The 24,781-nt window shown below is 34.2% G+C and overlaps 1 protein-coding gene across 2 annotated transcripts; it reads left to right on the forward strand.

Moving 5' to 3' along the window:
• Window positions 1-23,129, forward strand: MYL1 (myosin light chain 1). 2 transcript variants are annotated; one of them, XM_004470202.5, is made up of 7 exons: window positions 1-397; window positions 12,167-12,194; window positions 16,077-16,220; window positions 18,656-18,829; window positions 19,954-20,031; window positions 22,204-22,245; window positions 22,816-23,129. In XM_004470202.5, the coding sequence occupies exons 1-6, from the start codon at window positions 269-271 to the stop codon at window positions 22,230-22,232; spliced, it is 582 nt and encodes a 193-aa protein (XP_004470259.1). In that variant the 5' UTR covers window positions 1-268; the 3' UTR covers window positions 22,233-22,245; window positions 22,816-23,129. The 2 variants fall into 2 exon arrangements, with proteins under 2 accessions (XP_004470259.1, XP_004470260.1); XM_004470203.4 differs by lacking the exons at window positions 1-397; window positions 12,167-12,194 and adding exons at window positions 10,566-10,666; window positions 11,890-11,914.
• Window positions 23,130-24,781: the final 1,652 nt, after the last annotated feature.

Here is a 24,781-nt window from a genome sequence, read left to right on the forward strand (position 1 = left end):
GTCCAATCCAGCTGCATGTGTCAAGGTTCTATTAGGCACTAAGTGAAATATATATGCAAGCCCTTATACCATTTAACATTCTGGGTGCACCTTCAAGACACTGGGCTGTGGATCAACCCAACCACCACTCCTCTTCCAGGAATCATTTTGACAGGTTCTTTTGGAAGAACTTCTTTCTGTCTCTCTCTCTTTCTCTCTCTCTCCCTCTCTCTCTCTTGCTCTCTCTCTCTCTCTATCTATCTGTGTATCTCCTATCCTTTTAAACAAAATGGCACCAAAGAAGGATGTGAAGAAACCCGCCGCTGCCCCGGCCGCAGCCCCAGCCCCTGCCCCAGCAGCACCTGCACCTGCACCAGCCAAACCCAAAGAAGAAAAAATTGACCTCTCTGCCATTAAGGTAACTAAACAGGTGAATTGTTTGGTCACTGAAACATCTCTCAACACTAACGAACTGGGAACTTGCAAGGGGGGATATTTTTCATTGAGAGAAAATGATATTACTCAGTGAACTGCTAGATTTTGGAGAAGAAAACACTATTTGCAAAAAAATAAACTGTAGCATATAATTTCAGTGAAATTATGATGAGTATGGTATCTAATATGGAATCTGTACTTGCTCATTTTATTTAATTTTTTCCAATTTCCATTTTCTCCTCAATTGTCTAAGTGCAATTTAGGGGGAAAATGGAATATACAAAGTATGTAAGCATAAAGTATGACATTTATAAATATTTAAACCAGTATTTTTGAAAAAATAAAACCTGTCTGGTAACTGAATCCGTTATCTTAAAGCCATATCAAAAAGAAATTTTTGGCTTTTACTTGTTTGCAGAAGTTTAAAAACAGCTGATGACCCAGTTGTCTTGCATTTATTTGACAGCTACTTTATATTATCTGCAAAAGAGAAGATTTTGCAATTCAAGTCAATTCCCTCTTCAGCTTTGCCTAATAAAATTTGATACAAAACTAAATGAGATTTCGGTGCAGAAAATTATGCACTCAAGTGTTTCAGTGACTATAACTATCATCTTGTTTATTCATATACAGTATATAATTCAGAATTTGTGAATTGCTTCTAAATGAAACTAACCCAAAGGATATTGTAAAATTTGTTGATAATATGGCTTTTAGCTTATGCCTTTAGCTCTTACATATTTATCTTAAACTAAGGAGAATGTGATTATTTCTGTGTCAACACTGCTGTGATCAAAGTTCTCAACTATCATAAGACTACATGCTTTTGGAAAAAATAACAGAATGGATGTACCTGTTACTTCTCAGTGATGTGGTCCATCAAGTGTACATCTTCTCACTCACTGGGCTCTGATTGGTCCAAATGACAGTTTGAAAATCTTCATCTAAAGAACCTTACCTTATATGGAAAACTAAAGGGTGAAAATGCCTGAGGTGATCTTTTCACTTATGCAAAAGTTCTGCATGTAATAAATCTGAATTTTACTAACTTAACACTGTCTATTTGCAACCATGATGCTGACCTATAAATCATCATTCCATTGGTTATTGTAGTATAATCACAGATTTTTTAAAAATCTCTGGAATATTGAATTAGGTCATCTTTAGAAAACTGCATGGTTAAATTAAATAAATATATACTTTTATAGCATTCTTTTTAACCACTAAATGTTATGCTTCAAAGTAAGAGAAGTAGATTATCACAAATACTGAATTTTGAATTTGCTGTTACCTGAAGTTGAAAAAAGTCAGTCATAAAATCTAATATTGGTTAGGAACTATTCTTTGTGAATATCCAGTTAGGAGGAGAAATTAATGTGAGATCTTATAATAAATGTTTTTCTACTTTGAGGACTGCATAGATACAGTTCATTAAGAGGAAACCTAATATTTCTTCTTCAGCAATCCTAGATAATCTATCTTTCAAGGTGCAGACTAACTACCTGATAGAATAAATGTGACTACATTCACTACAATAATTCCAATTGTCCCTATTCTTTGGCTCTCTACAGTAACATTAGAGACATGAATCAATGGCAAACCTATATCTCTTTAGATTTACTGTAATTTATGAAAGAATATCATCTATTTGTACCTATGATTACAAGTGTCTGGGAAGAAAAAAAATACTTCTTTACTTTTTACTTAAGAAGAAAAAGAAGTATCCTACTAATGAAAACAGGCATTGATTTAATCTTCCAGGAACTTTATATAAATAAATAAATAAAATTAATTTAGTCTGGCAGGTGGGAAATCTCCAAGGAAAGGGGAAAAAAAACCCACTTTTTAAATCCAGAAATTAAGCCAATTACCTCTTTACAGTTAGCAGAGAAGTTACATTTCTCTGACTCCTGAAAAATTGGTTTATCCTTCACTTCTGTGTTGAATTTAATGTTAGGATGGGCTAGAAAAAGTAAGCAAAAGAAGAAATACTCCTAGAGAATCTCTGTAAAAATGGGGTGTGTGCTATCTTCATTATTTCATTGCAGAATGAGAGCTATGAAGACCCCTGGTAAGGGACACAAATCAAAAAGAAGTCAAATGGAGCTGGAGGAAATTAATCTTTATCTTTGATTCAGATGGAGCACTCCTGATAGAAAGAGAAGAAAAGGAAATAATAGAATTGAAACTAATATATTTTTGCAAAGAAATTTGAATGCCTTCAATGATTTGCATCTGTCAAAATGAAATCAGTGCATATTTATAGATATTACAGGAGAGCCAAAGAATTTGATGCAACTTGAGATTTTATAAAATTTAATTTCATCCTAGTAGGTAACAGGGCTAATTAAAATGTACATTAAAACATTTCATATTATGATGCATTTAGTCATTAATGATATTTCTAGAAAGTACCTCATATGAGTAATGAACTTTTTAAGCAGATAGAAATGAACTTTAAAGAAATTAATAGTGCTGTTATATGTGTTCATTAACATTCTGAAAACTCCATAAAGAATAAAAGTTAATTGAATTATAAACATTCTCTCATTAATCATATAACTGAATGTTACTACTGATATGCCTATAATACTAGTATTATCAATATAAATTCTTCAATACTGGTCCCGGCTAATACGAATTTTCCACCTAATAATATACCATGTTTAATAGTCATTTACGACCCTTCATGAACTCTGAATGATCTTGGATATTATTAATTAATTAATTATTGATTGGTTTTATTATTAAAATGTTTTCCTATTTGATTTCCAAGCTTGTTGGTTACTTGTTTAGAACCTCATATCAGTTGTTCTGATATGAAGCCTCTGATATCCATTGAGGGAATGCTTAACTGATATCCTACCCCCATGGATTTTCTCTAAGTATCTTTCTCAAAAATACAAATACTGCTGATATTTGAACACCAAAGTTGCCGCCCTGGATAGTCCCAGGAGCAATTTGCTTTCAGAGAGCTGATACTTAGAGACACAATGCCCAGACTATAAGGACATTGCCCAACATATTCTAAAATGCAGGAATCAAAACCCACCATAAGTAAGTTTATAGGTGTAAACACAAGAAAAAAATAATACTTGTTGCCCAAAAGTGTGGCCAAGTGAAATAATAAAAGTGAATAAGTAATGATGTGGCCATGTACTAGATTTAAAAGATCTTCAGTATGGAAATTATTTTTTTGCATGATGCATGCCTTAGATATGTCAGGATTGCTATGAGGTGATGGGACTTTGAATTGTGTCTCTCGTTGTACTGCTTCAGTTTTAATTCTCATGGTATTCACTACACAATCAAGTCATCCCTGACCAAATCCTGCTGGCGATATTACAAAAAGTGGTGAAAGTACAGAATGCATTGACAGAAATGCCATCAAATGACAAATCTCACAGCAACGCTTGGGAAGATTTCAACTTTCCATTTATTGGTTACGGTAAAAATCTAGTGCTCCCAAATGCATTTATTCACTGATGGTATTCAGGGAGGCAAATAGAGGTGTATACACTATGACACCTGACTTGCTCTGGCCCAGTCCTAGGACTGTTTGTGTTAATCTATAAATTCCTTTTTGTCAAGGCTAATATAGATCCAGTCCCTCTTAGAAAAATCAAATGAGGACAGGCCCCATGAAAAGTTCTGGAGATTGTAAAGTTCTTTGGAATAATAACAACCAATATTCATTGTGATGTTATTCTCTGCCATATTATTTTATTTAATACAATATTACACTCAGGTTATTATTAGCCTCATTTTACAAGTAAAGAAAGTGAACCTGAGTGAAGTGGTATGCCGCTGATCAAATACTAGTAAGTGATGGAGTTAGGCTTTGACCTAACAAGACAAAGCCACAGTCTGCTGCTTTAACCAGTATCCTATAAACTATTCATACATCTTGTTTTTTAAGAGTATGTTGCTCTTCCTAAGAATGTGTTAAGATGTCTTTTCTTCCCTGAAGGATGTGAGATTGGGTGGTTCCTATCTTGCCTTGCACAGCCCCATGGAGCTAGGAGAGGGGGTGACAGGCAAACATCAGAGCTAGGTTACCAAGTCTACCGATGCTACAATGCACTACTGTTCCATTCTCCATGGCTCTCTGCCATCCTGGGACCTGTTGTTGACAGGTTGAGTGTTCTCTTTTATAGTCGGAGGGTAGATTATTAAGGTCTGAGAAAGACTCCTAGTTACTTTGCTCCAGTTTCCTGTATTTAAAGTTGTAAACAGAACCTGGATATTAAAATAAAAGGCTGTTAAATATAATGAAACTGGCTGAATTTTTAAAATTATTTTATTTTCGTTTAAATAAACACACACTTAACAACCTTGACCTGCAAAGTTTGACATGAGGTTAGTATTCTGAGTATGGCATGTGATTTCTATCTTATTTACAAATAATTAGTGTGATTTAAACTGGAAATCCCAGATAACTAGTCTTTGGAGTGATATGCAGGAATACAATACTATATATAAATATGTTTACAATCTTAAGCTTAACTAGTTTGAGGAAGAAAACTAGAAAAAGAACACATGTAGTCAATATTTAACTAGAAGGAATGAGTAAAAATATTTATAACTTGTTTCTAAAATTTCCTTATATAATTTTTAAAGCTTACTGCTTTTTCTTCTGGTCTTTGAATGGTACAACTTAGTTTTTAAAACACCTGCAAAACCAAACAATTGCAATATAAATCCATTTGGAGTGTGAATATAACCTCAGAGACAAAAAAAAGTTATTTGAGATTATCACTAGATATCAGTATCATGTTTTCTCTTTCAAATATCTATGTGCTAAAAGAAGAGAACAGGTGGAATAGAGTTTGAAAATATTATAAAGGCACTAAGTAACTTTCTCTAAAATGATATTTTGAAATACATGTTGCTGAATAATGTCCATACAAAGTAAAATGCAGTTTGGAAAAGAATAGAATGTCCACCAGTTAATAGGGGAAGCTCTTTTAATTTTTAAAGATAATGAAATCTTTGCAATACAAGGAGATCACAAAGTGACAGTGCCAAATTTAGCCTCTCAACATTTTAGTGCTGCAAATGAACCTACTGGCATGTTGTCTTTAGAAGTCGTTCCATAATTACCCAGTATTAAGCACCATCTGACTCATGGAAATTGTGGAAAGGATTATATTTAGTCTGCTGACACTACACTTCCTTCTGCTTCTTTTCATATTAAAATATATTTTCTATGAAATTAACATCTTCTATAATTTGTTTCTACGTCAATTCTACAGTCTCTTTCTCACCTCAAACCAGAATTTGGAGGGCAAAAATTGCAATATAGAAGTAGTAACTTGAAATTATATGGTAATTTAATTTAAACTTGAAATTGGTAGTTAAACTTGAAATTATATAGTTAACCATTCTTATCATAAATTAATAATAGGGAGCTGAAGCCAGAGAATAGCATTTTCCCTAATGATGAAAACATCTTATTCAGCTTTATATTCTTCCTTTCATTCTGGTGAGTGAAGTATTTTGCTCCTATTAGGTGCACAGTGGTATACTGTTTCCTGTTTATAAATCATCCAACTGAATTGAACACAGAATTATGAAATTATATTTTATTTAACTTCTTTTTATCTGAACTACCCCCAAAATAATATTATTTATTGAATTTACAGAAACTCTGCCCCTTTCCATTTAAAAAAGTGAGTTGACATAGATTCTCCTGAAATAAATGTGGTAAACTCACAGGACTATAGAACCATAAGTGACCCTCTAGAGCACATAACCTATATTTTATTTTTGAGGAAAGTACAACCCGGAGAAGAGAAGTGATTTAACCTAAGATGCATAATCTATAATGAGAGAGCCAAAACACAATTCTGGATACATCAATCCCCGACTAGCTCTCTTTCTATCATATTAAAAAACCTAAAATTTCTAGAATGGCAATTCCAATATTTATATAGCCCTGTTGTCACAAAAGGAACTTTTATTCCTGATGAGTAGAGGGGGAAAGCAGATACTTTTAATTCCTAATAATACACGCACAAAGAATTTTTCTAATATTCACATTTTAAAAGTAAAAAGGAGAGGAAGAAATAAAAAACACAACTTGATTTTTTAATAAATGACAAACACACAAAGTAGAGAAGGTACAACTCTCCGGAAAACTTAAATTTATTTATCAATTATTTACTACGAGGAAGTTGAGGAGAAAACTGAAGAAATGTGCACTTAAGTAATAATTAAAATTTTTTATTAAAATCCGTTTGTCTCTGTTAGTTCTTGTAGTTCTTAATTGTGCTATTTTACTAATTCAGCCTTTGCTCTTACATGACCTTAATTCAGTTGAGTAGTTTATGTCTTCAGAATATAAAATTACTAATTTCCTCTTCAGTTTAGATCAATTTATTCAATCTACCTATCTAATATTAGACAACCTGGACTAGTATTATATTTTCATTATTCTCAATTTCACCTGTTTATTCCATATTATAAAAACCAACCTATGTAAATCCTTAGTTGAGGAAAAAATACAAGGAAAAAAATCTTTATTTCCTACGGCTTAAGTGAGATGGTCTAAATCACAAAACTCTCAGAATTCCAAAATGTAATTTGTGATGGCCTTTTATGGTGAGTAACTGTGGATTAGAATGAAAATTAATGTTAAGTTCTCCTAATGGTTTGCATACATCCAGGTCTTTGGCCTCTCTGTCAGGCACTAAATCAGAGAATATTTAGTGATGTTTTCTTGTTTGAAAACTGGCTCTAGTTAGATTAGTCTTCTGGTGCTACCAGTTGTTAGGTCCCCTTGCATCTTGCAGGAATGATAAAATTCTCTGAAGGTTGTAGTCTATGTTCCTTCCTAAGACATTTTCCACAAGTATTTAACATTACTTATCTCTCAGCTGATCTTTAAGTACAACTCTTCTTCTTTTAACATAGTAAAACTTAACATGCATCAATTCCAGAGCCTGTTTGATTAACTGCATTTTTTTCCTGTACATCAATTGCTTCTCCACACCAGAAACTTTATTTTGTCTTTAATCAGTTAATGAAACCCATGATCACTATTAGAAAAAAAAAAACAAACCTTCTTAAAATGAGAAAATTTGTAGACCTGGCAATAAAAATCCTTTTTAGCAGCAGCATCTTGTAGACTACATGTACTTAAATCCAACATCAAATAATAGAACATAAGTCCTAAAAACTGTGGGATTTACTTATTTTACTAATAGTCTAATAAAAGTGTATAAGGTAGGATGGAAAAGAGCCCTTAAAACATTACACATGGGCAAATTAGAAGTTCTGATCATAAACATTTATATAAAATATAAGGAAAGGCACTAGAAATATAAACGTATATTAAAAATTCACAATGTGCATGTCTATGATGTGCTAGAGGTGCTAGAGATAGAGCATTGAAAGAGAGTGTATGCACCTCCTCTAGACTGGAAGTTCTTTGAAGGAAAAGGCACAGTTCCTTCCCTAATGGAATATAATATTCTAGAAGAAGAGCTTTTGTTTGAAGAGGGAGCTTACTATACATATGTTCTAATGATTTTAATTTAATGAAAATCTATTCAGCATCTAATATAGGACTAAATATTTCGTAGAACTATGGGGGCTAAAACCTAATTAGGACAAGGGCATTTCTCTAGGAAAGAGAGATTGGGGCCTCCATGCCGGGTATAACAACCAAGGAAGCAGTGCAAGAGAAAGTTTTTACCATTTGTAAGTTGTATCAAAGAATAAATAGCCTTTTCAATTTATGCCGTAAGCACAGAATCGAGGTCATCTAACTTTTAAACTTCTCTAGAATAGACGAACCTTTCCTATTGCCAAAAACTTGCTTAAATCTTTACACTGATTCTCAGTAAGTACAAAAAAAATCTAAACTCTCATTCTCTACATGATAAGAATGCGGAAAAAGACTAGACTGAAGTAAATACAAATTTTTAAAGGTGTTCCATTTTATGCAAAAGATTTTATTCAAATTGATCATATTTTATATGTACTCAAGGACATGTTTTTCTACTTAAAAAAAGAAATAATCATTCTGTCCAGTAGAAAACTTTGGTGGGTTTATATTGTATTATTTTGATAGTTGTTAGCTCTATTAAAGATATTTGCGAGTTCTCAATAATAATTATATATCAATTCAAATTGAATGACACAAATATATGAATATAATTACAACTCTAAAAATGCAGCACAACAAAAACATACTCTTCTCTAATGACTTTAATTTGTAAACCAAGACTCATAAAACTCCAAGTTATACAAGTATCAAATGTAACAAATTCCACCTTTGTTCCTCCCTTCCATTTCTCCCTAATGATTCAAAGCAGTTTTAAATTTTCTTTTAATTGCAATTTCTCAACAACCTCTCAAAATGTCAATCTCTTTATGAAGGTATGTTTACTAGTAATTTAAAAATTATATTTCCAATCCTTGTTTTGGGACTTAAAACCCTACGATGCTTTTGACTACTAGTAAATGTTAGATAAAAAGTGATAAGATCTTAAATGTTGATTTTTTTTCCCCATATAGTTTGAGGGAAAACTGCAAAATACACATCTGTGTAGCAGAGGGACACTTCATGCTTTTCTGTTAACAACCCCCTTAAAAACAGTTACTTAAGCTACTATTTATCTTCAACATACTTTGAGCCTGTGAGCTCCTCTAAATATGTAGAAAACTGATAAACATGGTATCTGAACTTAGTGGACATCCTAGGGCTGGTCTTTTCCCAGGATTACTTTAGGAAGGAAGTTGTCCCCTAATTTCAGGGAAGGTAGTATGAAAACCTTTAGATACCTTTAAAATTCTCAGGTGCAACCTTGTGTTCCACAGCCCCCCTACTTTTGGATTCTGTAAGGTCCCTAACAAGCGTTGCTGCTATATATATAATGGAATAATCCATGTTTTTCTCCCTGCTCTAGGGTTGTGGAAAGTTTAGGATACCCTCTGATGTCTGAGTTGCAACATGTTGAAAAGGCAAGAACAGAATCAGCATGTTCTAGTAAATTCCAAAAGAATGTCTTTAAGATGAGAGAAGAAGAATGCAAAAATATCTACCAGTCCTCCTGCCTAAAAGAACCACAGAAATACAAAAAATGTGGCTGGCCAGCCACCATAAAGATAATAGGGAGGGAGGGAAAAAACCTATACCCGGAGTCAGTACACTAAGGGAAAGTGGATTAAAATGGGGATCAAAACCATTGCAGGGGTCCCTAGAGTAATGTGCAGGGTTCAAGCCACGTGGCTAGGGAGGATCAATAGGCGAAGAGAGGTGAGGGTGTGGTCAACTGGGTCTGTACCTGTGTGTAAGCAGAAAGGAGCTGATGTCCTGATAAAGAAAGAACTCAAAGAACTTCATGTCTGAAGGTCCCTCCTCTGAGAACAGTGACCTAGTTAACTGCTTTAAATAAAGCTTGTGGTACCAGCTCGGGGCCTTAGCTTTGCCATCAGCTAGCCCTGGCCCACCTGGTCTCCTCTAAACTTGTCCTTTTTTCTGTGTGTATTTCTTAAACTCCCGTTACCTCCCCTCTGGTTCTCAGTTCACCCACGTGGGTCACAGCAACCATTTCTGGTCTTAGATAAGCTCAACATTTCTGCAAACACAACTTTCACGAGGAGAGGTCCTTAATTCACAGTTTCAAGGCCTGACAGTCTGTCACTTGGGTGAACCCTAGGAGACACGCAGAATGCATGTGGCCTTTACAAGTCCTCTGAACTTTACCATAAGGGACAGAATTTCAGTGGTTGTTCCTTCTGGAGCAGCTGCTATTTGAAACCCTAAAGAAGTCCAGTCCAAGCGCTTCCATGAATATCAAAATTTGCTGACTAGAGTTTGCGAAGTCCATGATTCACCAAGAGGTGTGGTCAAGCGAACCTTTAGAGAAATATTAAGTTCCTCTGCCACTGAACAAGTAAGAAGCTTCTTAAAGGAAAATGCTCCAGAGTATTTCTCAGGGAGAAGGACCATATAAGTACTGACAGGCTTCAGTCTCACTATGGCTCTCCACTCCTCGGTTCTGGTTTCCTAAAAATAGCCCTCAGGGTAAAGATACCTCTTTCCCTTTGCCCTAAGAAAGCTAAGGAACTCTCCAAGAGGAGTGGCATCTTCCTTCTGAAACCTGATGCTGGCTCTGAGGTCATAGCTTTCCCCTAAATAAAAGGAAACTTCAGCAAGGGAGGACTCCACTCAGGGATTGGAGCAGCCCTCAACTCACTCTTCAGCTTCGCCGCTGTTTTGCAGCCCAGCAGCTCCATCATGGTGGGTCCTACGAGTAAATTATTTCTCATTTGTAGGAGGATATAGATACTAGATGTGATCTTATTGAGAAGAAATGCAGACAGGGCAAAGATTTGAGGGGAGAATACATGCAAGTGTGAGTTTTAAGAATATACTTTTCACTTTTGTGGAGGGGGTTAAAGATAAAAGAGAATTAGAGGGGATTATGCCAATTGGAAAAATCCATTTTATACCAAAAGCAGTACCTTTATGCTTCATCAACTTTTGCCATATCACATATGGTTTATTTACCTACATTTGGGGGGGAAACTACAACTACAGAAAAAATATTATGCCTCAAAATACTATCCAATGATGCTGACACTTAAAATTAACTGCTTCTGATGCATTGGGTATTATAGACTAAGATTTTTTAAAACGTGCTAGTTAAACAGCAGACTTAGGGTGATCCTTTTAATGTAATACCTATACTTTTTAAAGCAGTGTAATCTATCAGATGCACCTTTAACCTGTTTTGGATGTGATATAGAAGCTCTTCACATGATGAAATTCAAACACAGATAACCAGACAGCCAAGAATGCAGGGAAGGACAGCTTTGTTAGTTCAAAGGCCCTGGAGGCGGGAAAGGGGAGAATGAGGGCGGCAAAGAGGCCCACAGCTTACCTAACCTAGGTTCCCGTGAGGGTCAGTGGGGGATGGGGAGCAAAAACTTAGTCCAGGCTCTTGCCTATTATATGAGTTAAAGGAGAGGAATGGGGCTTTCTCATGGGTGCTGGGGATTGGCCGCTTTAAATATATATATGGTGGTAAAAGCATAAGTGTCAATGACTGTTTGGGGAAACTGAGGGCAGCTTTTATCATCCAATTTCTACGGAGGTACAGGCCTTGCTAGTTGCAGTTACACTAAAAGGGAAACTTATGACAAAGCCAGGCACAATGATGAGGCACCAAATATAATTTATTTTATGCCATTTGAATAGCATAGATTATTGTATTATCCCAGGAAATACCCGACTTAACATTTGTTAAATCATTGATTCATTAAGATACAGAGAGATAGTTCCTAATTATCTAGTGCAATAGCTTTTAAGGTTCCTAGCTTAGAAACTACTGGAAAGCAACCTTCTTAAATTATGACAACTACATAACTTACTAAAAAACTCAGAACAGAGAGCACTCACACTTCTGTCAATGCATTTGAAAGACCACTGTTTATTTCTTTCTCCCTTTCTCGCCACTGCAGTCCTTCAGTGCTGACCAGATTGCTGGTAAGTGGATTGAGCTTCTCTGCTCTGGATGTTAGCAGAGCATTGCCTCGTTTCTGAAATAGCTTTTATCTCCAAGGCATGCTACACTGTGGCTCAACCTGTTAGTGTCCACGCTATGCCTGATCTCTGAAAAGTAGGCTTACTTTTGGAGCTTACTTTGAAGATGACTCAGGAGATGAGCTGGATACACTGATAAATCAAGACACCTTTGTTTGGTTAAAATATTCTTTGTGGTTAATTTCTTTCTAACAGATCGAGTTCTCTAAGGAACAGCAGGATGGTAAGTTTAAAAGATATAGTTGTTAATACACTTAAAAAGATGGCACATGAAAAACCAACTTCCTTGGAATGAGATTAGTTATACTTAATTATGGCTACTGGTGTTGCCACTCTAAATATAAATGCTCTCAATCACTCTAAACATAATACTCTCAACCTTACTTATAATAAATAATCAAAGGTTTAAGCAAACAAAAGATAAACACTATGAAATGGGTCCATATAATCACTGATTTCTAAATAAAACCAATTTGACACAATAGGTAATATCACATACACCCAAAAAAGGAGTAAAATTTGGATGACTAATTTGTTTATCAAATCCCTAAAGAGGGATTTGGCAGATCTGAATTGTTCGATTTAGAAAACAAAATTGATTATAAAACTGCCCAATTGCCAAATCTACATTCTTTACTTTTTTTGTGAAATACTTGCAATGAGTATCAGGATGAGTGGAGAGAAATAGAGGGCTATATAGACATAGACTAAAATTGAATTTGGAGACAAAAAGGAAGGAGTAAATTATCGTAGAATTATAGAAGGAATGTTAAAATTTTCCTCCTCCAATCCTCCTTAGACATGTAGATGGATTCCCAAAGAGGCAACAGGAATTGCCCAAGACCCAACAAATTAGTGTTAGGATTAAAAGTGGTATTAGTTTAAACTGATTAGAATTTTCTTTCATAGAAACAGTTATGAGCTATCAGACTCCAAACTCTTAAGATTCAAGAGAATCTGAATAGTCTCCCTAACATTCCCACTTTTTTCCTTTGACTCTTCAGATCTAACAAATACCATAACCTATCAAGTATAAAGAAGAATGTGTTTGAAAGTGTCATCCATCCAAATGAACTGAGTCAGAAATATATCTAAAGAAGGAAGAGGGAGAAAAAATTTAGTTATATGATATCATATAAATTAGAATATTAGTCATAATAACAAATATAAAGATATTATATAGTATATAAATGAATATAATTATAGGTGATTAATAAGGACTAATTCAAATACTTATCTTTCTACTTAAAGGATTACACATTCTTTAGTCTGTTCATATTTGAAATATTTCACGTTTGAATATCAATTAAGAAAAAAGGGTATTTGCTGTAGTACAGACTCACACACATCTATAGCATGGTTAATAACTCGTAATCAGAACAGATGATTTGATGAGACTCAGAACTCAACATCATTTGAAATTATACTACAAAGTTCTATTTTTTTAATTGAAAACTACTTCAATTTGATTTTACTGTAGCTACTGTAATTTGTTTGATTTTTAATGCATTTTAAATAGTAATGCTACTACATCACCAGCTATTTCATTCTGATTCTCTTAAATATCTCCTTTACAATGTCATCTTTACTGTCAAAGTGACAGGACCAAGCAATGGAAGATTTAAAAACCCTTGCAGGAAACAGTTTTTACAATTGGGCATTAAACTTATTATTCCACATGTGAAATAAGTTTTAGAAATAAAAGTTTAGAAAACATTAGTGTGGTGGACTACCTTTCCCTTGTGCCAAGAAAATAAATGTAAACATTTTAAATTAAATGTAAATCCAATACTTTCAGAATGAATGAAAACTTCTCTTGTTTGCGTCCTTGTTTAATGACTAAAGAGTGTCACTCATGGGTGCTTTTTTTTAAAAAGGGAGGTGGATATGGCTCAGGTGACTGGGCGCTGGTCTACCATGTGGGATGGGCCTCCTGGTGAAGGCAAGCTGGCAAGCCTGCACCATGGACATGACATGGTGAGCTGAAAAAAAGAAAAAAAACAACAACAACTAGAAATTTACAGCATTCTAAAGGTCTGGGTCCTAGACGGCCCAATAGAGTAGCCACTAGCCACATGTGACTATTAAAATTTTAATATTAATATTTTCAAAAGTTAAAAATCCATTTCTTGTCTTACATTTATGCTTAAAAGTCACAGGTAGCTAGTAACTACCTTTTGGGGCAGCACCAATATAGAACATTTCCATCATCACAGAAAGTTCTAGAATAGTTCTTAAAAGGCCAAATAGTAGATATGTTAGACTTTGGTATTAGTACAGTCTCTGTCACAACAATTCAACCTTGTCACTGTGGTGTGCAAACAGCCATAGAGAATATGTGTGTGACTGTGTTACAATAAAACTTTATTGAAAAAACAGCTAGGCCTTGGGTGGTGGTTAGCCATCCCATGTTCTACACATTTCAAGAAAATAACTAACTCTTAGTTTACAAATCTGGGGTAAGAACAATTTCTTTCTCGCCTCCACCTTAAAGCAACAAGGTTAATAGAGTGATTCTATCACAGCCCATAAAATCCTATGTCTTAATCAGCATCTGACCAGGGAAATAGTCTGATGAACAACGTGTGCACATATGGCTGGAGTCAGTAACAAGAATAGTTCAGTTTTACATGTTTCTTAGAAAGATAAAAAATAATATTTGACTAATGATAGCACAGTGCCTATAGCATGATTTTTAGATTAGGGAAATTACCTCTTCTAGTGAAATTGTATATAAATTGAATTGAAATGATAAATTTGTATTTGAGGAGGAAATTTTAGCAAAGTATGGTAACATGATCTCTAGCTAATTGTGAATATAGTGTCTGATGAATGCAATCTTAGATGAAGGGATAGAAGATAACCAGACAGGGTATGTTTGCTGAGTTATCTATCTAGATAGCATTTTTTGATCTGCAGTCACTGATGGCTTTTTAAAAATGCTTTCACCTCTACCAAATAATTCACAATAATTTTTTGAGTGTTGTTGGTGTTAACTCCCAAGTTGCCATCAGTACTTTTGCATTCCCCAGAAAATTTCATTTAATTTCAGGAAGCTCAATTGAAATTATTTTACTACCCCTAAATCCTTAGGAATACATCTCTACATCTTTTTAGTGTACACTTCTAAATACTTTATTAATGTAATTCTGAAAGGTGAAATCACTTCTAACAAAGAAGAATGACAAAATTTAGGAAGAGTAACTGAAAATAGTGACTGTGATAACAGACAAACTTTAAAAAGATGTACTTAAGGCACACACATACAAATGAATAGAAGCAAACCTGGGAAAATCTGAATAAATTCAATGGAGTGTATCAACATCAATATCCTGGTTGTGACATTATACTGGGCTGAATGTACAAGGGATCTATCTGTATTGTTTCTTACAATTGCATGTGAATCTACAATAATCTCCAAAATGTGTACTTAAATTCTAATGTTGATATGGCAACTTGATGTCATATATATTATCTGAAAAAAGAATAAAGTTTAAATACAAATAAGAAAAAAACAAATAGTTTTTCTTCCAAATCAATTATACTAGGAGCCTACTGGAGTCAAACATTGAAGGACACAATAAAATTTTAGAGGGATTATTTCACTTTTCTAAATTTTTCATGAGATGAATTTTTACCTGGAGAAAACTAATTATGGGGAGAGCTTAGAGCCTAGAAAATGTGACTCTTAAGGGAGGTTTTTCTAAATAACTTGAAAAGTTTGGGTTAACCTCATACAAGACAAACCCTGACTGAAAATTGTTCAAGGCCTCAGAATCTTAACCCAGCCCTGCCTCCCAGAGAGGTGAAGGAAATGTAAATAAATATCATTAGGAACTCCAGCTGCCATATGTGATTAATAACAACATATGGCTTGAAATTGGAAATGGTGCTTTCAGATAATCCCAAAGGAAATGACACAAGAGTTTTGCCAATGAAAAGGGAGCCTTTTGCCAGAAAAGGGAGCATTCAAAGAATAAAAATCTAGTAGTTGGCAAGAATTGTCAGAATAGAGAAGCGTTTGAACTGGATCCTTGATGGAGTTAGGGTTAACTGACCTGTCCAAGGTAGAAAATGCCAGTCTAATGTTTCTTACTTTTTGCAGATTTCAAGGAGGCGTTTCTCCTGTTTGACAGGACAGGTGAAAGCAAGATCACCTTAAGCCAGGTTGGTGATGTCCTTCGGGCCCTGGGCACAAATCCCACCAATGCAGAGGTCAAGAAGGTTCTGGGAAACCCCAGCAATGAAGGTAATAACATCTGTTTTTTCAGGATGTATGAAGTATAGGGGAGAATTTTTGTGTGTAGTTTATTGAGAAATAAATTCCACATAATAGGGCTTGGTTTCTCTTGATGGTAGTGAATGTACTTCTTTGCTATCTAGACTCTCAGCCTTTTCCTCACAAAGGAAGTTAACATTCTTGTGAGAATTTACAAGATAAATTGCCGTGCTAATGAAAGGAAATAATATAAAATGTTAATATATTGTTATTAATAACATGAATACCTAGTGCTCATAATTTTAAGACTAATGAAATAATATTCAAATCTGCACATTTTTTTCAAATGCCCAACCTTCAAAGACATAAGTACAGTTTTACAAAGATGCTAAAAATCACTAAAACACAACACACTGTAGAAACAACTCTGAGTAAATTACAATGACACACTTCTGAAAAAGATCTAGTCTTTGATCATCACTGTGAAAATGAAATCTAGTGGCTTTAGATGACTGAAAATACTTCCTGACTTTACACAGCGCTCTATCTTTGGCACCCTTGTTATATTTCTGAGGTAATCTTAAAAGAAACTCTGCTATCATAATTATGATTATTTTAATGAGTATTTTCTGTTTTCAAAGAATTACAGAAAAACCTAAAAATCCTATGCTAAAACTTGCTTTTAGTCATCAGTGGTAAATCCTGGGACAAAAATAAGTGAGATACATAAATGGCAAAATTGCAAAAGTCATTTCCTCAATTCAGAAATCCTGTCATTAGTCTGGACAAGAAAATACCTTTCATTTTTGTTTTGTTTTTTAACCCCAATGGTTCATGGCAAAGTGTAATAAACTATTAGAAAATGCTACCTGAAACAAAAAAGCTAGAGAAAACTAAAGTATTTTCAAGTAGATATTTGGACTCTTTGCCTTTGCCATTCGGGAAAAAAGGAGGAGAGGCAAATATCTATTTTTTTGCCTTGCTAATGAAATGTTTTGAAGACTTTCCTTCTTTAAAAAAAAAAAAAAAACTCGGTTCCAAGAAAACCTAGTTTTAAATCAGTCTGATGGAATTTTCCTTAGACAACAATTTCTTTAAAGGAAAATTTCCAGTTAAATCATGCGGAAAATAAACGAGAACAGGAGATGAAGTGAGCAAGAGCAATAGGCCAAACTTGGTTTTTAAATGACAATTTCTCACTTACCAAACATCCATTTTTAGTAAAATTACTAGGTAAGGATTCATCTATTCAGCACACAACCTCAATCTTTTTTTAAAAATATTTACTCAATATACTAGATATCTATTCTGGGAGAGAGGATTAGCAAACAGGAGTTGTGATTTTGGGGGTACATAACCTTATCCATTCATGTACCTCTGGATAGTCTATTTTATACCTCTTCTATGAAAGAGATTTACTTTGTCAGAAAATGTCAAAGAATGTTCTATCATCTCCTGGCTTCTAAACTCCAAAGAAGTCAGGAGATCACAAGATATTTGCTGAAATATTTCACACATGCACACTCCTCATAAGTTTCTTTTAAAATTACTTATGGGAAACGGACTTTGGCCCAGTGGTTAGGGCGTCCGTCTACCATATGGGAGGTCCGCGGTTCAAACCCCGGGCCTCCTTGACCCGTGTGGAGCTGGCCATGCGCAGTGCTGATGCGCGCAAGGAGTGCCGTGCCACACAAGGGTGTCCCCCGCGTGGGGGAGCCCCACGTGCAAGGAGTGCGCCCGTGAGGAAAGCCGCCCAGCGTGAAAAGAAAGAGCAGCCTGCCCAGGAATGGCGCCGCCCACACTTCCTGTGCCGCTGACGACAACAGAAGCGGACAAAGAAACAAGACGCAGCAAATAAACACCAAGAACAGACAACCAGGGGAGGGGGGGGGGAATTAAATAAATAAATAAATCTTTAAAAAAAAAAAAAATTACTTAAAACTCAAAGAACTCTACAAGATCTTGGGATGAAGATAGAATATTTATAATATAATTTAAATTATATTTATATGTTAGGGGTTTGTTGTATCTCAGTATATTTTTCTATTGCCTCCTTAGTATATATGGAAATATTAAATTAACAATATTAATAAAATGGCAGATAGCATTTATTAAGCCCTCAGTATGCCCCAGGTTTTATATATATTTCCTCATTTAATCCTCACACAACATTATGGTTAACCTTATTTTTACATACAAAAAGGTTGAGACACAAAGAAAGTAAAAAATTCTCCCAAAGTCACATAGTTATAAATGGTGGGTTGGGATAAAAGCACAGGCACTGAGACATCAGAACCCATACTCTTATCTATTGCCATGTTTTTATCTTTAGAAATTTAACAACTGAAATGAAAGCCTCATGAAGATTTTTCAGATTATCTAGTATGAACTTTAAAGTTTCATTTGTGACTCAGAGACGGTATTTTATAGGAGCAAATAGCTCACCAAATTGCAATTTCTTCCAGAGATGAATGCCAAGAAAATTGAGTTTGAACAATTTCTGCCCATGATGCAAGCTATTTCCAACAATAAGGACCAGGGCACCTATGAAGACTTCGTTGAGGGTCTGCGTGTCTTTGACAAGGAAGGCAATGGCACAGTTATGGGTGCTGAACTCCGCCATGTTCTAGCCACACTGGGTAAGGAGATTTTATTTCAGTGAACTTAATAAAGGACAGAACATATACAAAAGAGCTTGACTATTGCAGGGACAGACGCAGAACATTATATATCCTGCCATAACCCACTGAATGGACTAGGGAGAGCGTAAACTACAATGTAAACTGTAATCCTTGTGGTGTAGTAGTGCTCCGAAATGTATTCATCAAATGCAATGAATGTGCCACACTGATGGAAGAGGTTGTTGATGTGGGAGGAGTGGGGGGGGACAGTGGGGGTATATGGGAACCTCTTATATTTTTTAATGTAACATTTTGTGTGATCCATGTATCTTTAAATAAAAAAAGACAATGAAAAATTTCATTTTCAAAAAATAACAAATAAATAAATAAATAATAGAGTATGACTTAAGAGAACTGTATTATAATCAAAATAGGTAGCAGAAAGACTACAAAGGACACCTGAAAAAGAATACTCAACAGTTAATGTTACTTTTTATTTATTTATTTATTCATTAATTTATTTTATCCCCCCCACCCTTTGTGGCTTTTTCCATGCTGTCTGCTCTCTGTGTCCATTTGCTGTACGTTCTTCTGTGTCTGTATTTATTAATTTTATCCACCCCCGCTTGTGGCTTGCTTGCTGTCTGCTCTCTGGGTCCATTTGCTGTGGGCTCTTCTGTGTTCTCACTGGCCTCTTTTTTGTTTGGTCACCTTGCTGAGTCGGCTCTGCTTGGTGTGCAGGCGTGCCTGCCTTCACCAGGAGGCCCCGGGACACAAACCGAGGGCCTCCCATATTGTAGACAGGAGCTCATCTGATTGAGCCACAGTCATTTCCCTTAATGTTACTTTTAACTGGCCTCAACCACAATGAGTTTGTTTTCTGAAAATGGGAACTTAAAATACAGGTAATAAATAAACAAAGCAAAGCATGGTAACTCTTAAGGAATATAATTTGAATGATCAAGGATAATGTGCATTTACTTCACTCATTCAAAAAAATTTATTGACCACCAAGTAAGTGCCAGAGAATCAGGAAGGACATGGTTCCTAGTCTCCAAGAGCCCATGACTGATCATTTTATGGTGGAATTTTGAAAGTATTCCCCAGTCTTCTTTCTGAACAAAGAATTTTGTTTTAATCAGGTGAAAAGATGAAAGAGGAAGAAGTAGAAACCCTACTGGCAGGTCAAGAAGACTCCAATGGCTGCATCAACTATGAAGGTATGCTCTTATGTGCTATGGTGATTACAGCAATTTGTAATAATTGGGTTGATGATGGACACCTTTTGAGTTTCAAATAATATCTGTTCCCCTTCCTCTCTTATTGAATATGTGCATATTATTTATTATCAATCAATTGCATAATTTCTTTAAAACATTACCCTATGAGTATCCAACCATATATGTAAGATTTATTCCATTGTTCTTTATCACATTACTGTTCAGTGTTTTACAGCATAAAATGTTTTTCACATGTATTTTCTCATTAGATGCTTACAAAATCCTTGTGAAATAGGCCTTGTGTCAGCATCAAATTTAATTGAATATTAAAGCTTGCAAAGATCTCAAAGTCCTTTACTAATACCAAGCAATCATAAAAATAAGGACACTAAGGGCCAAAAAGATTTAGTTACCTGGTGAAGGTCAAGTCATTAAAGGCAAGGCTAGTGCCAAAATATAGTTCTCCTTGTCTAGTGTTCTTGCTTAAATGAAAATCATCTTATAATGGCCTATTATCTATTTCCTGCTATCAAATTACAGCAACTTTACTCAGAGTGACTGAAAAGCAACACACTGTGTATATGATGCAAAATAAAGTTGCATAATAAAACTTGAAAATTTAAAAATTTCAAATAAAATTGGGAGACATCTGTTCCTAAAGAAAACTAATCTAGCCTCATGTCAGCAAAGCTATGTTGATAGCTTTGATGTACATATAAACTTGTGAAGTCCCACAACTTAAAAAAGGAAAGAAAATAAAATACTCAGCCAAGCATCTCTTCACTGTCAATCTTGATTAAACTTTACTTTGTCTGTAAACATATGTGATTATTCCCATAAAAAATTACATAAAAGAAAATTCATTCAATAAATGCTGTTTGGACAAGTGGACAGTCATCTAGAAAATACAGTTGAATCTGGATCTTAACACCAGAATAAATTCCAAATGGACCAACAATTTACATGTAAAAGTTAAAAGCATAAAAAGCATAAAAACCATGGAAATATTATAACTTTGGAGTCAGAAGGCCTTTCTAACACTGACACAAAACCCAAAAGGCATGACACGCTTTTGATAAATTCAACTTCATAATTTTTTTAAATGTATATAGCAAAAGCCACAGCAGCAAAGTAAAAGACAAATAATAAACTAGGAGAAAATAGTTGCAATTTATACCACAAAGAGCTAATTTCCATAATAAAATAAAAAGCTACACCAAATTAATTTTTTTCAAAACCTATAGAAGAATTAGGAAGTACATGACCAGGCAATGTATGAAAAAAGAATTGAATATGAATATGAAAAGGTGTTAAACTTCACCAATAATAAAAGAAATGCAAATTAAAACTATATTGAGATGCAATTCTTCAATGAGCTGATTGCCAAAGATAAAAAATTTGGCACTATGCGCTAAAGAGAGTATGTGGAAACAGATAATCTCACGCATTCCCAGTGGAAATGTAAATTGTTAAAACCTCTATGAAGGGTGATGTGATAATAACTATCAATTTCAGTAAATCTTCTAAGGACATAGCCTTTAGATATACTTGCACCTATGTGGAATGAACATATGTACATGGTTATTCATTATATATTGTTCATAATAGCCAAGTATTTGAACTTAATGTCCATCAGTGTAGGATGTGTTAAATAAATTCTGTTACATCCACACAATGAAATACTCTATAGCCCAAAAAAGAATAAGGATATTCTTATATATGGTTATGGTTATATCTCCAAGATATACCATTAATTGAGAAAGTAAGTTCAAAACAGTGTGTGGAGAATGACACCATATGTTTAAAGAAGATTTTTTAAAGTATAGATCTGCATTTTCTTGTATTTGCATAAACAACACTGCCAACTTAGTTATAGAGAGAGAAAGTATGTAGCTGGGAGATGGGATGAAGAAAATCTTTTGTTATATACTTTTTATATACTTTTTTAAAAGAAAAATTAAACACAGAATATACCACCTATTCAAAAAATTAAATTTACAAAATGGGGAAAACTCATAAATCAGTATTTAAGAAGAGTGGGCTGTACTGTGCTTAAGAAAATAAACTCTAGTGCTACAGCTAAGAAGAATTAGGATTACGCTAACTTGCTAAACATTCATTTTATGAAATGTGACTGTTTTCTAACTTCAAACTGCTGTATTGCCTTTACAGCTTTTGTCAAGCACATCATGTCTAACTGAGCAGAGATTACAGGTATGTACCTGCTCCTCTTTAATAATAAGGATTTCTTAATATTGTGGTTTTTTAATTCAATAGCTTCACTTTAGATACTTTAGACATAATTAGTATTGGTTCTTAATTAAGAATTATTTAAATTAACCAGATATAACCAATTCCTTGAATTGGATTATTTAGATAAAGAATCTTTGTATACACCTGTAAAAGCAAAAATTTACAAGGGTTTTGCTTCTATTTATAAATCCTACCTTTGGGCTTCAATAATGTTTTGGAGACTTAACAAGCCATAGACTAGTTAATTAATTTAGTTGAAACATAACATGAATAACAACATATATCTAAATTGTTTGAATAATTCAGATCGTTTTTAATAACAACTGCCATAGAAAACAATGTTATAACAACCCAAAGTTAAGCACTTGCAACCAAGTTCTTACAACTAGGAAATTAGGAAATGGCTCACTCTGTGAGTGTTGGTTCGTTTTGTGCTTTTTCTTCTTTTGCACTTTGCATTATTTCCTCTTTTAATTTTCGTTCTGATAAGTTGTGCTTAACAACTAATTTATTTCCCCTTTTCCTTTACAGAGAAAGCATTGTTTATGAAGACTGGCTGGAAACTGATTTTAAGAACACCTATGACTAGCTGTCTAGATCTGTTTACCATCATTCAGGGAAAAAAAAACAATATAGACTCTTCTAGACTGAAGAACTCCCTGAACTTTTATATCCGTTAAGTTTCTTTCTGAATTGTATTTATGCCACACAAACCAAGTATGCTCTAGACTAAAAGGATAAAACATTGACAATCTCAAATCCAAACATCTCACTTTTTTATCTACCAGGGGTCAGTAAACATCCTTAAAGTAATGAAACAATAAATAATTTTGGTCAGTCTGGAATGTTCAAGTTGCATTGTGTTTTCATTTTCTTTCTTAATGAAAATAATCTTTAAAACCTTAGTTCTTTGGTTAAATGTACAGAATAATTGACGAATTATAAACTTTTAAAAGAATAAACCATTGCAATCTATATAAAAATAATTTGAATGAGAAAGAAAATCCTATATTATTGAAAATCATATATTATTGAAAAAGAATAAACCATTGCAATCTATATAAAAATAATTTGAATGAGAAAGAAAATCATGTATTATCGAGGAAATTCAGGTAGGACCAGGGAAGTTTTAATGTAAACTATTGAGGCAATATGAGGTAAGAGCAGTTTTTTTCAGTTTTGTGTAAATCACTGCATTTGTGGCTTGAACTATTTCACTTCTATTGATAATCTGGCCCATTTAAAGTTCTAGAAGCCCTTGATTCTTCTCAGTGTATGTCTTCAAAGGGTAAAATTTTAAGTGACATTTCAGTTGTTACTTAAAAATAAACTTTCTCAAGATCCTGTTTGTTATCCCTCTCTCCTGCAATGATTCCCCCCACTTTGCATATCCATGTCCCAAGATTTCAGTTCAGGCTTTATTACACATCCTAAATGGTAAGACGCATTGACAAAAAAGTTCATCGTGTAAACTTACTTTATCATCTCTGAATAATGTAATGTATCACTATTTCTTTAGAACAGAAGCAAAACTTGAAATTAAATAGACTATTTAGAAGAATCAAAGTGATAAACAGCTCTTCCCATCCCCAAAAAAAGATATCTCTATAATAAAAGGAATTAGAAAATCTCTGAAAGTGTCTGCCTGCCTATACATTTTCAGAAGCTGAAACAACTTTGTCCTGAAGTAGTAAGCTTCAGGTCAACATGCTCCTTCTTTCTTTAGCAAAAGTTACATAGATTCTGGTAGCCAATACCTCCAACTTTGACCTATGCTTTTGTAACTAAGATGATGTTGGAACAATATAATCATTCTTTAAAGAAAAATATATTATAACCTCATGGTCATTAATGCCAAATTTGCCCAAGAACAGGAATTGGGAATTTCATAGACCACTGTCCAATAGAACCTTCTGGGACAATGGATAACCATATCTGCAATGTTTTATATGGTAGCCACTAGACACATGGCTACTGAGCACTTGAAATGTGGCTAATGCAACTGAAAAACTGAAATCTTAATTTTATTCAATTTTAATTAATAAAATTGAATTTAAATAGCTACACACATGTGGCTAGTGCCCACTGTATTGGACAGTACAGCTCTCAATACATATTTATAATAATTTGCTGTATCAGGCAATAAAAATGTCTTTTAAAATTTTTAATGCCACCACCATATAGGTAAGTGAACTGGTACAAATAGTCCAGTCATAAAAGGCTTATTTTTGTTTTGGGGTATTTCGCTAAATGTCCCATTTTGACTCCTACAAAAATTTTTTATTACAAAAGCGTGATGTCCACAAGATACAAAACTTTTAGTTTCAAGGTTTGTATTTAATACTTCTCCCCCAAGCCCTTATAAAACTGCTTTAACCCTCTGGGATAACATTTATCACACTGACATGGGATCTAACCTTATTAAATTACCATGTGTGAAATGCTTATACCTCAAGTAGTGGCAGGTGCAAAATAAAGTAGAGGCAGAAGAGTGACA

This window comes from Dasypus novemcinctus, chromosome 7 (assembly GCF_030445035.2).
Source record: "Dasypus novemcinctus isolate mDasNov1 chromosome 7, mDasNov1.1.hap2, whole genome shotgun sequence".
Taxonomy (NCBI): Eukaryota; Metazoa; Chordata; class Mammalia; order Cingulata; family Dasypodidae; genus Dasypus; species Dasypus novemcinctus.

Excerpts from the sequence above, each read along its gene's own strand:
- MYL1 (XM_004470202.5), top strand. The coding sequence starts at position 269 with ATGGCACCAAAGAAGGATGTGAAGAAACCCGCCGCTGCCCCGGCCGCA. Across the intron at positions 16,221-18,655 it reads GGGAAACCCCAGCAATGAAG|AGATGAATGCCAAGAAAATT; the intron begins GTAATAACATCT and ends AATTTCTTCCAG. Across the intron at positions 18,830-19,953 it reads CCATGTTCTAGCCACACTGG|GTGAAAAGATGAAAGAGGAA; the intron begins GTAAGGAGATTT and ends TGTTTTAATCAG.